Source organism: Cygnus atratus, chromosome 11 (assembly GCF_013377495.2).
Source record: "Cygnus atratus isolate AKBS03 ecotype Queensland, Australia chromosome 11, CAtr_DNAZoo_HiC_assembly, whole genome shotgun sequence".
NCBI classification, from domain to species: domain Eukaryota; kingdom Metazoa; phylum Chordata; class Aves; order Anseriformes; family Anatidae; genus Cygnus; species Cygnus atratus.
Window position 1 is genome coordinate 13,143,455 of NC_066372.1, and position 16,536 is coordinate 13,159,990.

The 16,536-nt window shown below is 40.4% G+C and overlaps 1 protein-coding gene across 8 annotated transcripts in view; it reads right to left on the reverse strand.

Annotated features, from left to right (window-relative positions):
* Nucleotides 1-16,536, reverse strand: part of ARNT2 (aryl hydrocarbon receptor nuclear translocator 2) — a 107,269-nt gene that overhangs the window by 33,900 nt on the left and 56,833 nt on the right. For all 8 annotated transcript variants that reach the window (XM_035554640.2, XM_035554641.2, XM_035554639.2 and 5 more), the window contains 5 exons: nt 14,816-14,918; nt 12,106-12,171; nt 11,567-11,652; nt 2,721-2,797; nt 506-640 (listed from right to left, as the gene is read on the reverse strand). In XM_035554640.2, the coding sequence (XP_035410533.1) occupies nt 506-640; nt 2,721-2,797; nt 11,567-11,652; nt 12,106-12,171; nt 14,816-14,918 (467 nt within the window). The remainder of the gene's footprint in view (nt 1-505; nt 641-2,720; nt 2,798-11,566; nt 11,653-12,105; nt 12,172-14,815; nt 14,919-16,536) is intronic.

The window sequence follows — 16,536 nt, forward strand, 5'->3', positions numbered from 1 at the left end:
TGCCTGTAAATTGCAACTGCTGAGTTATCTGAGGGAGGGCTGTGGCAGTCAGAAGCTCATTTATTATTCTCCTCAGTTCAATTACTAGCCTCCTACTCAGAGGAACAGATGTAAGCCTAAAGGAAAGTAGATGCCATAAATGATCTTCTCTTACTTTACAAGAGTCTAGCAGAAGTTAAGATTTACAGAGCTAAAACTCTCTCCAAGCATTGTTAAACTTTCTGTCACAGCATGTCTTCATTGGCTAGCCATGCAAGATTTAAAGCATCTTGCCATTTGGATTTTAATCAGATCTAAAAGGGATAAGAAGATATCCCCCATACAAAGGGGAAAACCAAATTTTACAGAAGCAGAGACAGCAAAGAAGAATGAACATCATTTATTTCACAACATATGAATCGTCAGCTACAAATATTTCATGTTTTGCTGCTTTCGTTTTTAATGTGCAAACAGAATTCTCTTTATCAGGTCTAACCAGTCTCCGCATTGACAGTGGCTCACTGACCTGGGGCTGGTAGCCAATGACGCTGATGCACCTGGGGTCGACGAAAGTGATGACTCCATCAGAGTTGTGCCTCGACAAAAACTCAGTTGGGACCGACATGCCATTCATGTCCATGCACACCGGAGAGCTGGTTACCTAGGACCAACCAAGTCCACAGCATTTAGTTCACAGAACAGCAACCTGAACTCAAATTTGATAACAAAGCTAAAGAACAAAATCTGTTGGCAGACTATTAACTACTGAGAAAGTCATATATAAAACAACAGCATGGGTGTATGACATAGAACTGCCTTTATGCTACTTTGCAATGCAATTACCTCACCCCACGACACTTTCCTAGGCTTAAGGACACAGCAGGAAAACAAATACATCAGAAGTTCCCAATAAGGAAGGAAACAGTAAGGATAGAATACGATTGGATTCATCTCACTGTGTGGGACCACACTGAAGTTAGGCATCTTGGTTCCTGCCCTTGCCGACCAAGAACGAGAGCCTCCCCAAGGACAAGTCAAGCCAGCCATTTCAGGATGGCAAGGTCACTCTTTAGAAGAGGCCAACTCATTATCTGCAAATGGATCTAGGACTAGCTCAGACTAAGCATTCAGCTTTCAGATAACCGCAGTCAGGTGAGATGAGCCTCACCTGAAACTCCCAGACAACCTGACCAAGTTTTCCACAGGCTGCTGTAGGTTATGCTGTTAGACCAGCAAGGGGCTGCTAGCAATGAAGAGACACAGCTCTCCTGTAAACGCTCCTCAAAGCTCATCAGACAGAATGAAGCACTTGCAGCTCTCTGCCTGAAACCTGTGCAATCAGGCCACTTCATTTCCATTTGTTCCTGCTGGGGCTACAAAAGAGACTATTGTTTTTCTTACAACTTCCAGAGCCAACGAGGCTAACAAGGTGCCAACGCAAAAGGAACAAAATCTCATTTTTTGCTATCTTGTTGCAGACTTGCCAGTTAACTGTATGCAAGATTTCAATTTACTGTTACAGAGCACAGCTTTTCATTTCTGTACCTTGACTCCTTTGTGATTAAACCCATCCCCAGAGCCTCCTCTTGCCCTCCCTCCCATAGCCCTGCTGGCTTCTGTAACCTAACAGATGTTTTGACACTCCACATGTTACTAATGCGATTTTCTCAGAAATAGTTTTTCTTTGGCAGCTCTAACATATGAATCCCCATAACTTCCTTCTCTCCATTAGTGGAATATATTACCCCTGATTATAAAAAGTATGATTAACTTCAAAAACATCGTGCAATATTTTTGTAGGTCTGCCATCACAATAGAGACACACTCTGCAGAAGTGCTGACGTTTCCAGTAACGTGGAGGCTGTGTGCCTTGACTAAGGCAGGCTTGGCAGCTGTGCTCTACGAAAGGGTCCCTTCTACCCTACAAGAAGGAGTGATGCCATCCTAGCATATGGCAACGAGTGCAGGCCAACAAGGGATCATGCAGGAGGCCCAAACACATTCGCTCATGGCAGAATTCCCACGCTGCAAAGCTAAAAACTAGCTTTCCTGCTATGGTGAAGGAGATTCACTGCAACCGCTCCAGATCCAGCTCAGAACTCTCACCAGCAATGGGCAAAGGAAGAAAATATAACACATCGGTTGCAACAGTCGGGACAAAAAGGCAGTAAAATTTTATTCTCACAGTTCCCTCAGCTGGCATCACCTCTGAATGCAAAATACAACACATGTTGAGAAAAAAAGCCATTAGATGTTAAGTGCTTCTTGACTGCCTTATCTTTACCATTTTCAAAATAACTCCTGCAATTACCTTCCTTCAAGTAACTGATTAACCAGAAAGAGAGGACAGGTGAGAGAACAGCAGGGAGCAGACTGCTGTTTTTGGGAGCCACTTAAACCTACCATCTGCAGCACCTGTACTCCCATGGTTCTCATCACCCACAGCATTGCAGCCCCACGCACCCTACAGAACAGCAGGTCTACGTGTGCTCATGTTCCAGGAGCATCTTTGTTGCTGTTGGTGGGTTAAACATACGTGTACCAAAATCACATTGTCATTGTTCTGTCGATGTATTCTAAGCAAGCCACAGACTGCACACAGACATCAAGGCACTTTATGCTTTGGAAGCATATTAAAAGCTATAGTCAAGAACCAGAACTTCGTATATATTCTTTACACCTAAACCACAACACTGATTAAGTTTTCAGAAGTAGTTTACATAAGGAAAGACTGGCATTACCTGAAGCCTTCCTATTGCCACGAGGCAGTATTTACTACCTTGTCCCACATCAGCGTCTTCTTCTGGTATAGTCATTCCTAAAGTAAACAATAACAAATACTGTTATAATTAGGAAACTCGGATGAGCAGAGATGCTGCTGGCCTGGTTCTGTGCTATTCTAGATGCTCTGAATCATACCAAATGACCTTATCACCTTCTCTAGGACTCAGACGTTATCTCTGGGTTCAGATCAGATGATCCTTCTCAGTTGTGCTCGATCCTACACATCTCAAATGCAAATACAGCAAATACTGCAGCAATATTTCAGCTGCTGAAGACAAAGCAGGTACCGAAAACTCCAAGCCGCACTGAAATGGGCAACAACATTTCCATGAGTATTGCTCCGCAGCATGTTACTGGAACCATGTTGTCACTTAATATGGTCAGTCGCCACACGCTGCATTCAGTTTTCTTTGTGCATAATCTATTATCAACAGCCTTAAAAACAAGGCACAGCCTAGATTATTCATGAACTTCGTGCTCACATTTAACAGCCGGTTTTACTTTTTTCTATAATGGACTAAATCTGGGTCGTTACGTTGAAAGACTGAAAAAATGCGGATGCTTAGCTAACAGTGCATGTTTCAGTTGTGTAACAGGAGTAACTACCATAAACACAGGAATAATTTCAAAACATACATGTGTACTGGTTTCCATCTCAGTGTTTCACAAATAGGAACACTCAGATTAGCTCTGTTTACTCACTAGCTGGCTAAACTTTTAGTAAGGCTATTTCCTAACTCAAGTTTTGAGATACCAGTTTCCTATGAAGGATTTGAAAAAAACATCTCCCCATAGTGACACTGATGACTTACTTTATGTGATTTGCAAGCTCTTTCACAAGACTTTTCAAGGAATTCAGTCACAACAGGCAGTGAATCATTTAAGATGCATTTTTGGCTTCAATGAGATTCATCAATGAAATTAATTGCAAAGCAGTTACCAATTATGAAACAACAGCCACCTTATTCTCAAAATTTATAATTCCCCACATAGGTTAATCTTTGGACCATGCAGAGGATGATGGCATACCACTGTTTAAAATGATGCCTCTGAAAAATGGCAATAAATGCTAGTAAAGGAACTGAATGAAGGAGTTTCTGAATGATGTATTTTGTATCAAAAGAATTCAACCCTGTCAATTTCTAAATATCATTCTACAGGTATTTTTCAGTTCTTAATGTGCTATACAACAAAACAAAATACAGAAAGTATGGATGAAAACATGTTTTTGCATATATATTTATCATGATCACAAACTTTATTTGCAACAAAATTCACAGTTTTGGGGGGCTGACCTCATTTGCAGCCACCAACAGCTAACTACGATACTTCCGAAAGGGATCTCAAGAGGCTTACAAAGGCAACGCACTATTGTCCCTTCTAACAAGTGGGAAATTGAAGCACAGTAAGAAATTTCAATGTCTCAGAACTGAAAAAAAGGCAGAAATCCGTTGTCTTTTACACAATGATATTACTATCCATAGATATAAATTTGGCCCTAAATTTAGCTTCTAAACCTACGCAATATCCCTCAACAAAAGTTAGGGAACTTGCTTTGAAGTATTTTCTTAGAAGTTGTGCAAAGAGATCAAGATGGCAATATTTGACCTCAGGAATACACTTCAAGAAATCGGTCATTAAACACAGCAGTTAAAAGTAACACCGGGCAGAATCCTACTATTTTTCAATTTTGTGCTTCTGACCAAGCACCTCCACTGAACCACAGCTTCACCCGACTGGGGCCATGTAAAACATCCTTGAAACGAAGACAGGCTGCACAGACACCTCCTGCGGGACTGCGTTGTGCTGCCCGCAGTTTATCAGGTCCTTAATCGGGTCCTTCAGGCAGCTAAATCACAAAGCATCGCTTTGCCGTTTCACACACCACTATTCCAGTCTCTCTTTCTTCACCCACAAGGCAAAGCATGAAAAAGCCTCCAAACATAAGCCGCACGCTCTGAGGGAGCAGCATATCACCAACTGCACAAACCACCAACGTGAAACCACAGCTAAGAGAGTCGGATTACAGAATTATTTTGTTTTTCTTCCTTGCTGTGTTTACAGAGTTATTTCTTCAACACAAGGCCTAGTAATTAACTAATGACAGCTCCAATATGCAAAAGAACTGAATTTGGCTGCCTCTTAAGAAAAAAAAAGAAGATTGTCCTGAAAAAGCAGCATCAAACATATCAACTAAAAATCCTGTCCACTTAAGACAGGATTTTGGCAGACACATGGCTGCTTGATCACATACATGTGATGGGTAGGGAAGGCTGAGCTGCTGAACCTAAACACAGACTCCTCCACGTGACCAATTTTCTTTTTAAATAGGTGTAAAATGGTTAACTGAGGATTGTATAATGCAGTTTGCAAAGGGAATCCGACTCTGTTTCATCCTACAAAGCTGTGAATGGAGGGGTGAACCGAGAGCATGACAAATTAAATGATGTGGCAGAAGGAACACGAGGATGCTGACTTTGATGTGAAAGGAATGCAGCAGCGTACAAAACAACCATGTGAAGAAAAAAAATTGGAGAAACAGGAGAGGACTGTAACACTTTGGCTGGAAGACTGCAGCAGGGACTGCACGCCTGTGGGGACATCGCTCAGCCCTGAGCTCCACACCAGGGAAAATCCATGAGTTCAAGTGTCAGCCAAAAACCCAAACATCCTAAAAGCCAGCACCTGAAGTAATGGCGGTTACGCTCAGACAGCTCAGTAGCAGAGGTCTGATTTCACTGACGGTGAGTGACTCGAGATCCTGCCACCTCCAGAGGATTTTCTTGGGGGATGCTTGGGACTTCTGAGAAGTAGGCCACTTAAACACAGAGAAGCGTGTTCTTAAGGAAGAAATTTTAGACCTCCTGAGTGGATAATCTTAACCAAAAAATCTCTTTTAAATGGAGTTTTCCATTTGGAGAGGACAATTTTGAAGTATGTTCCTGTGTCCAACAGCAGTTTCAGCCACTTCCTTAGTGGCACAGTGCATTGAAATGACAGCAAAGACACCCAGCTGGATGGCTTCCACTTTGCACAATCTTTTTTCTGCAGCTTTCAACAGCACTTTCCTTTTTAGGAACTTTGTTCAGGCTTGCTACTGCCCAAATAAACTCAAAGCAACATAAACAATCTCCAAAATTAAACCAAGCTAAGAAACACCATTTCTGATGGATCTCAGTGTTGGCAAGGGAAGGTGTTGATCTAAACTTCACCTTTTGTTAGTGTTTTTTTTTTTTTTTTTTTTTTTTCAAGATGGAGTATATTTGGTCTCCGTAACACACTGGAAAAGTTATTAGTTGGCTTATCCCACAAGACACACTATGAATAAAAAACAACCTGGCTGGAATTCATCAATACACGATCCAGTAAAGTACTGGCATTTCTCTAAAAGTGCCCAGGGCAAAAATATGCCAAAATGACTGTCCACTTGTCTGCAGTGTAGGGGCTGTTACTGATAGCACTCCACAGATGGAAGTTATTTTCTTAAGACAGACTTTGTTAAGACAGGTTTGTGCAGCTCTTAACAAAATGTAACATTGCTCTTTAAGTTCATCAAGCACCATCAGCACCGACAGGAAAGTTCCAAAAGCATGCAGGAGAGCAGCCATGCTGCTGACCTTCAGAAGACATGAACAGAATAAACATACATCAGTTATTCACATTCTTTACATGTAACCCTGACAGAGGCTTTATTTCTCAACACCAAGTATATGCTCCCCTCGAATAATAAATATAGTGTGATGCTTGTTCAAGTTAATATCAACATTTTACAAAGCTAAGCCTGCAACTGAGCATCACAAATAGAACACTGTGCTGTTAGAGGTTATATTTAATTTCCAAGTGTCCTGTGTGCCAGCAAACAGTTTCCCACAGGGTAATGGCATGTGTTTATGTGGACATAAGGAACTTTTTAGTTTTCCCATTGAGCTTCCAGTTGGCTCTAACAACAGAAAAAAACTTCATTTTCTGCCTTCTTTCTCTGTCCTTCTGCCCCATACTTTCTGCGAGACACAGAACTGTGTTAGTGGATTTGTGGTTTCACTTCACTACACTCAAAAATAAATCATTTATGAGTATTTAGAAAGATGTAAGTGAGTGCCCAGTGATCTTTAACAATCCCCTATAAATGCCTATCTCCATCAGAACCATTACTGATAGAGTTATACGCCTGTGCATGAAACTGCATTGCATGAGATTATTTCTCATACACAACAGTGGAAACTGTGGATATTTACAGCATACCAAAGAAAACGATTGTGAAAATCCCACTAAAAGCTGACGTTCTTTTTTTAAAAAACAAAGCAAAACCCAGAACTTTAAAATGACAGCAGTGCAAAGAATATTCAAGCAACTATTTTATTTTGTATTGGAAGAGGGAGTACTCTACACAAACGTCCAGATTCCAGCCAAAATTGTAAAATAACCTAACAGCTTTGGCATGCTGTGGTTAAGACGTTACCGTAAGTCTGACTTGGAAGACCAAACTGTTTCTTTTTTAAGATAAAAAACTAAGGAGGAAAAAAGAGGAAGATTTCAACATTATTTGAATTCAACATTATTCTGGGACTTTTTATTTGAAGTTTTTGAAATAAGGATCTATCTAAGCCTTTTCTTCACAATGTTTTCTTCTGCAGGTCCTGTTTTTGATTTACAGAAAACTAACAACATCTTGACAGACTGTATCTTCTCTCTCCACCAAATATTTTCCATCAATTGTTACGCCATGAAAATAAACCATTAGGAAAATATCATATGGACTACATAAGATTAATTTCCTTTCAGGAATGAGATGCTCTGGGAGGAAAAATTTGTAAAGTAAGTACTTGCTTAAGTTTAAAACTGAACAATCAGGAAAAGGTCAGCACTTCTCAATTTTGTGACTGGTTATGAGCTTGAAGCATTCTCTGGGCTAAGAATCACACGGTCTTCTAGCTGGGCTGCCTCATGGGAAACAGGGGGACAAAGCCTGGAGTTGGTACACAGCCAGTTTCAAACAAGGGGGCTTTTCATCTCATTCGAAATAACGCAACACTGCACTGTCGTTACTAACATACACTCCATGTAAGAAATGAACAACATAACAGGTTGGAATGTTGATCTGGAAGATCTGAATCCTCTCACTTCCACACAAAACTTATCCGGATGCAGAGTCCACCTGAGGTCAACTTAAAATTTGTGAGCGTATGGGTGTGCAGGTGTCATATGCTGGGGTTTGTACGTGCACTTTACCCTTCTGCTGCAGACACAAAGGACAATGAACAGACCAGGAAAACATGCAGCCTGAGCAGAGCCACCCCTCCAAGCAGCTGTCTTCCCTCTGTGGTTCACTCAACCAAAGGCAAACCCCACGGGATTAAGGGAACAGCCAAAGAGCACCTTCTGCAGGGGAATGCAGAGGGAGCACAGACCGCAGCTCTCCTTGGTCTGCTTTGCTAGGAAGGAGGCAGGTGCTGCCCACGGGTCCTGCCTGCTCTCTGCTCACTTCTGAAAGGAGGATGAGGTATGATGCTTCCTCTGTTTTCTCTCCCGTCTATCGTACAGTGAAAAAGGCACTACGGGCAGCCTGCCAATAAGTAAGTGAGCCTTGCTGCTCCATAAAGGTGAGAAAAAAAAAGAAAAAAGGCTAGATGGGCAGAAGTGATTTCACACTGACCACAGACATGAGACAAAACAGAATTTGCTTTCTATTTTAGATCTCTGAAAAAACAAGCCCGATCCTTAAAACATGCCACCACACTGATGACAGCTGTTTATAGTTCATTTGTTTTCATGTTTAAAATATTCAAATTACCTGAGCGATTTAGCATAGATTACTCATAGCAGCAACGGTCAAACCTTTGACCAGCTGGTCTATCACATTAACACTGATGGTGCAGCAGTTCTTGTCTGGCATTTCTGCATCACTACTGCTTGTGTGGGACTGAAAAAGAATTAACACATTGGCGACGGACATTGCAATACAACCCAGAAAGAGAAAATACTGGGTGCTAAACAAATTTAATTAAGTGCAGATTAAGTTAATTTGCTAAATATTTGCTACTTTCTTTATGAAGTATGCCTTATGTCTTAGTTGCATAATGCACATGCCACATTGCATTCTGTGAAAGAACAAGATACAGAGTTTATATTGGAGTGTCCACTTGGCAATTGAAAAATAAGTGAAAATGATACTTTCTACAGCTAATTTTTAAAACTGCTGTCATTTGGCACAAACACATTTATTCCCGTGAATGCAGAGATGATGAAAAGGCCAGGGGCTTGTTAATTGCTACCTGACTTGAAAAAAAGTAATTTTATTACAGGGTGGAAAAGCTTTAGCAAATTCGATTACTTGTGCAGTTATTTCATTTGCTTTGCACGTTATGGTTGAATTACCGCTGGAAATGAGAACAAATGTAGTAATGTTGCCACTGATTTACCCAAATATACTGGAAGCCAATTCAGCCTTTAGATATTCCCGTTCAGCTCCTAAAGACGCCGTATACATGATAATCACCAATACAAACTGGGTAAGACTTGGGGGTGAGGGCAAATAAATAGTCATGAAAGATGTCTCAATTTTGTGCTATATGCCCTGAAAAAGGCACTGAGGCATGACTGTGACGAGTAACAATCTGGATGGTAACATAAAAGAACTCTGAAATTCCACATATGGCTCTTAAAAAGACTAGAACATCCCTTAGGACTGTGCTATAGTTTGGAGGCATTAACATTGTGGAGGAGCACTGGGATATCATAGGGGAAGCACCATGGGATTTTGAGGAGAGGAGTAATAGAAATGGGATGAAATTCAACATTGCTAAATGCATAAGCATGCACTTGGGGACCAATAACTGCCACAGACTACAGCAATAGAAACTGGATGAAACTTCGTATTACGAAATCAGAAGATCACACAATTCACAGCTATTTTTGTTATAAACTGGAAGATCTTGAGTGACAACAACTGAGGAAAAGACAGTCTGGTATATATATTAGGCGACTTAAGATGCCAACAGGATGCGTCATATAAAAGAGAAACAGACCATATCATATACTGCCAGTCAGGACAGGAAATACCCTTTTCATTATATATCACTGCACTATCATCTGGAACAAGACTCTATAGCTCTGGTGACCCACATTTTGAAGAGTGAAGTTAAAATATGAGTAAGTGCAAAGAAAAGAGTACATAGTAAGAGTGCAGATTAGAAGTGGGATGGTTTAACTGAGCAAAGTAAAAGCTGACAGGATATGAATTCCTTCTCGAAGTGCACCAGAACACTGGAAACAGAGACAAGAAAATTCCTGCTTGATCTTATGTGAAATATAGTCCAAGAACACACAGTGGCATAATCTTCCCATAAACTATTGAAGACGAGACTGGAGAGGACGCTAAGCATGGGACAACTGTGTGGTTCTGGAGGAGCTGGAGTAGGGGAAAACACCTCACAGCCCTGAAGCATTAGAACTCTAAGGTTCCAATACTGTACAGGAAGCTTTTCATTTGAAATGAGCGAGGATCTCCAAGAAATCTCATTTGACCTGCATCTTTCTGAAGAGACATCCTATATATCACAGCTAAATTTACTTATGCTTGGGAATACCAACAGAAAGGTTGACCTCTTTGTGGAAGCAAACAAAAATGTTTCATTTTCATAGAGCAATTTACATACACTGTTCTGTTCACTCTTCTGGGATTGAAATGAAATTGGAACATTTTGACTTCTACATCACACTGAAGTATATTAAATCCTGTTAGCAATAAGAGCAGAGGTTTACACTGTCTGCATTGTGGTCTGAACCAGCACAGATCACGTGTGATATAAATTAGCCCTGTTCTTGGCTGCAAAAGTTACAGACAATGTCACAAGCTTCAGTTCTGTACTATTTTAAACATGTATATTTGTTTGCGTGTACTTGTGTGCAAGATGAAAATCACTGGTAACTGAACTATTATATAACTTCTGAACTACAGTTCAGCAGGAAATCAACAAGAGGTTTACGCCTGTAATCTGCACACCAGCGTACAGACACGGTGCAAACTACTTTTAGCATTCATCCCTGCATAAATGTGATTTATGTTTGTGGTATACAACCGCAAAAGGGCAGGACAACTCGTGGTTTGATTCATGCCAGGTGCTGTCATATTGCAAACAGCGCTCTTCAACTACTGCAAATGCCAAGGTCAGCCAGCCCAGTTCATGATGATGTCTGGATGAACTCCATTGTCTCCTCTTTGAATTTTTCCAATGTAAATATTCCCATGTGCACTACTAAGTTACAGAAGGTAAACGTTTTCTCTGTAGTTCAAAGAAACACATCAAGACTTGTTTCTCAGAAAAACAGCCTTAATAGAGAACTTATCACAAACGCTGAACATTCTTCACTTCCACCACCACTTTGAAGTGAAGACCTATGCACCAAAATTGAAATTACACATTTTCATATGTGGGTTCTTGCAACTTGGTACTTAAATATAAAAGCACTAGTTGGTGTTTTATAGAGGTACAAGCACTCTGTGTTCACCTGCTTAAAATCTGGCCATCTTTATGTGGGCTATCAGACTGAAAACTTTTGGCTTCAATTGCTGTGGTCCCACGTTACTGACAACTCCTACAGCACTCCATGGCAATAAAATTGAGAAGGGTTTCACAGGGAGCAATGGGGAGATTCTGAGAGTGTAACAACTGCTGATTGCTTGATATCAAAAGCTTCTCAAGATCAGATAGAAGACTGGCTCTCTACCAGCAAATGGATCCTGAGCCATGTTTCCAACTCTCTTTGCAGACAGTGCGCTGCATGCCACATACAAGATACACACCTGCTGGTGGCCATGCCTTGATATAGCCAGTGCAATGGACAACAGCATACTGTGCTTCGCCTTCTTTTACTGGGCCAAGGCCATTCCTAAATGAAAAGGAAACACAAAAACATCACATTGATTGACATGCATTATAGCTTTACATTTTAAAACTACTAATGATTTATCGTTAACTTTAAGTTATATTAGAAACAGCCAACCTAGAGTTTTGTACAACATCAGCTCTATTATAATGCTATTCAAACCTTACCTGTTTTCCACAATACTTCTCAGAGAAATATAATGAAACATATTTCAGATATGGTGCTGGTTAAGACAAATAAATCGAGTGACTTGCTAACAGCTCGCAAAAAGATCCAGTGACTCTGCCACAGCTGAGCTGAGTGGCAAGCCCTCCTCCCCTGTGACCCAGGGCTACTTCACACTGTATGCTAACGCAGATGTTTGTCCAGGTAGTACTCTTCAGTTGAGCATTAGACCAGTGGAAAAATGAGAGTGCTTATGGCAACTGACTGTTGCAGTAAATTAAGTAATAGTACCTGTATCTTTTTCTCATGGTGGTTATTCTGTTCAGAGGTAAATGATCCAGAGGAGCATTTCCACACCTAAAAGTAAATTCATATTTGAAAGGGCTCAAAAATGAACATAAATACCTGAGATGAAAATGCATTTTAAGATCTCTATTAGTATGCATAAATAGACCATAATGGATATTTATTTCTGACAGGAAGTCCCGGATACATGTTTTCTTAGAACTTGCGGGTTTCACAGCTCAAGCCTTTTGGGTATACTACAAATATTTTCTCTATGTTATAAAGAAAAATAAAGATTCCCTTCCAACCCCCCAAACCTAAGGACTATTTGAAACAGAAATTCCAAGAGTGGCTTAAGAACAGATACACTTCACGATATAAATTACAAAAAGGGTGAAAACTAGACAAGAATATAAGTCAGGTCCCCACACACCGACACAAAAAAATCTCAGTGTATTAGTAGCTTTCTTGGACAGAGCATTACAACTGCCACACACCAGCTATAACATTGTTAGATATTAAACTAATCTTTGCAAGAATGGACTATTTATTACTGACAAGTAATTTTGTTTAACACTTGTTCCTGTATATTTTGTGGCATTTCTATGTGTAACAGCATAATTTTAACAGTCCGTTTGAAGCTAAGTAAATAGTTTGAAGGATTGAAACAGTTCATTTGCAGTTGACAAAAAGAACAATAACAATGAAAGAAGTAATCCCAAGGAAAGTTCACATTATTTGAGGATCATTCTTCTAACAAGGTTTTTATTTATTTATTTTTACCAGTCACTGCCAATGAGAATGAATGAACAATTAAAGTAAGATTCAGAATTACAAAAACAATGGGACTACTGGAATGTCTAAAACTACTTTCATGCACTGGAGTTTCCAGAATCAGTGTTAAAAAATAACTGCAATTTGAATCGTTTTAAAAGCTGGGGAAAAACAGTAAACAGGACATTAGGCCTTCTTTGCACAAAAAAGTCCTCCTCACATGACTATTATGTGCAGCTTGGAGGAAGGGAAAACAATGTTCCAAGTGTCTCTCTGCCAGGCTGTATTTCTTTTCCCCGTGAAATTAGCAGTTAAATGTAGTAACACCACAGGATTCAGGCTGCTGTCTTTCAAAAGAGACAAGGCGCTGCCAACCAGCAGCATCTTGCCCATGCTGGCCAACCACAGCTGCTACGTCCAGAAATGTATCTCAAGACATCTCCTGGCTCCTCACCCTGTGTCAGCCTTGCTAAATAACATTCAAAAGCCTAACTAGTCAGCTCTAACCATCCTTGGCACTGGCTGTGGGTTGCTGTCTCCTTGTTAGAGAAGAAAAGATGCTTACCAAATAGCAAATAATCAGACTTAACGTCTCTAAAGAAATCTTTGTCTGAAGCCACCATATTTTGTTTCCTAACAAGCTACAATAGAGAAAACTACAATTAGCGTTACTTGAGAGGATGCATGCATGATACTGGATTCAGAATTTCAAAGGCCAAATACAGTTAAAATCAGCGGGAGCAGCAACCTCATATATTGCAGAGCACTGAGAAAAAAAGTATGAGAACAGGTCTTCAGAGTGTAGCCCTCATCCTTCAGTTTTGAAGTGTTCTCCTTGTCTGATGAACGCTACTGTTGAAATACACATTTCTTACTGCATCCTCCAACACTCATTATTTGTTTAAATTATGGCCACTGCCCTGCATATATCACTACAAAAAAGAGTGAAGTCTAAAGCACAGGCACTCTTTGCATGGACCGAGGATGCCAAGGCATAAAAGGAGCTACAGCTTTCAAGTCTGATGTTGCAGGCGTGAAGTACACAAACCCCTTATAAAGGCACCTAACAGCCATATATTCTGACTCCTTGCATGACTGGAAGAATATCCACCACAATTAACAGAAGCACATGGATCTGTTGTAACGTGTCAAATATTTTGGTTTGTGTGTTCCATTTCATAACAAATTCTACATCATCTGTTCTCAGAGTACATATTGGATATAGGTTGCAGATGCAATTACGTACTTCCCCCCCAGCCACACAGAGAGGAAGTTACTGCAATAGCAATACACATCTTATCCAGTTTGCACTACAATAAAAGTGTCCACAAAGCTCTAGTCAGAACCACTGGGCAGGCAGACCTCTTAGGAAGCCCAAGCAATACAGGAGAAGCTGGAAAATTGCAAAATAAAAATCCTCCAACAATTACTCATTTATCTAGAATCAACCAGCTGACATCTGGTTAATTCATACCAGGCTTAGGTTAATTCTTCCATAGCGGGCAAGTTTGCAGCTGAATTCCTGTTTGTCTTCAAGATTCTTCTAATATTATTGGTTTGTTGGAAAAATACACAGAGTTGGGCTTTCATTACACTTGCGAAAGCTCAGTTCCCAAAGTATTGATTCGAATAATTTGACCAGAAGAGACAATGGCTTACATTCCAGGGATGAAGTTGTCATGCAGTTCTCTGGGGAAAGCATACAACACCCCATACTGATAAAAATAACTGCAACACAAATGAGGTACTGCTTTGTCATTAATCATGAAGGAAAACAAGTTTCAGTTTTACTACAGTTACAAAAGTAAGCATTCTGGAAATTCTTAATAGGAATGTGTCATTACAGCTTCAGCTTTTAAACAAGGTCAAGTAAGTGCAACACAATGTGTGGAGCCTATAATTTGAGAAGGGACTGTAACAGGAACATCAAGTATACACATACCTCATCCTGCATATGAAAGAGCGTCTCGATCCCATGCACATTCTCATTGAGGACTGCTGACCCTCTTTCTTTACCGTTCCAGTCTTCAAGTCCAGGATTCGTCCTAGAAAAGCCAGGGAGAGCAACTAACGTTTAATACATAAATTGAATCCCATTGACTATAAAATAAGATGACAATAAGCTCATAAACTAAATGTCATCAGTCGCTGTGGGGAAGAAACAAACAAACAAACAAACAAAAACAAACAACAGAACAGCTTGATCCTGGTCTCACATTGGTTATGTGCTGGCTTAACTAACGATTTCAGCAAAGCTGACTCTGAGTCATGAGAGTGATGGCTCTTTTCTTGACTGGCCCTAGACCAGCTTCCAAGCCAGGGTCAAATGTCTGGAAGCAGGGTAGGCAATTACAGCAAGAATGGCTTATTGACTTGATCTGCTTACTCTGCTCCTTACCAGAAGTGTGGATAAAGCAACAGGCATCATTTCTCTGGTGGCTGCTTCTCATTCCCTGTGCTCGTTTGTCTCTCCAGAATCCCCATCGTAACAACACCTCACACATACAGGCTTATAACAATGATAAGAAACATGTAACACCAAGTTTTTCTCCTTGGTGATGAGACACAAAATATGTCACAGCAGCACCTGTGGTACGGTCATTTCAGAGTTGATCAAAAACTGACACATCAATATTTTTTGAAGTTAAATTTCAGCTGGATTCGTGAGATAACTGACTCACCACGACTCTGTGCAAGGTCCATGGCTGGACCCTGCTGATCTGCGTGAGCTGACCATGAAGCTCAGCCCCTTGCTCCATAAACACAGCAATGAGAAGAGGACAAACGGAGGCAGAATTGAGCCGATGCTCCTACAGTAAACTGGGGGAGGTCTTCAGGAAAAAAACAACACAAAGGTAGCAAAGCAGTAGCATGACTTAATCTTTCCACACTCCTAAGACAAAGCAGAAGGCAGTGAGTACTACAGAAAGCTTCAGATCAGTAATAGCAGGGTAAGGGTATCATCCACGTTCCTACTGCTTATCAAAGAACTGACAAAACTCTATTTTGCATCTACAGCTCAGTCATTAACAGATGAATATAAAATGTTGTTTATTACAAAAATGGACTAGCAATGAATCACTGGCCCAGCTCCACAATGCTTCAGGGCTCCACACACCACTGAAGTGACAGTGGCCAAGAGAAATGCAGTGGAACAGCTGCTAGACAACTAAATTACAGCCACCAGTGCTGATGACACAGGCCACGAGCAAACCCACATGTTTATGGTGGGTACAGTACCTTTCAATTATTGAAATGATACAACCCTATGACTTTAAAGCCTTTACTGTGATATGACAGTATCCAAATTTATAGTAATAACACCTACTCTGTCTGTACTAAATTGGAGAAATACAGAATATATTCAAAGTCTCCCTCACCAGATTTACTCAAAAGTCTCTGTCCAAAAATAAAGTTCTGAAACAACTCTACTGCCAACCATATGCATTTCATAATTGCTTTAACTGAAAGTATTTACCTCCAACCAAGAATGGGAATAAAATCGGTACAAAACAGGTTAAAGATGCGTATATGTGCAGGACCCCACAGCTGTCCACATGAGCATGCGTGCTAAGTCAAACCATTAAAAGTGTTTTTTCTCTTTGAACCCAATCACTTTGTCATACGTGTAAATAAAAGAAGAGTTGTTTGTTGTGCACTTCA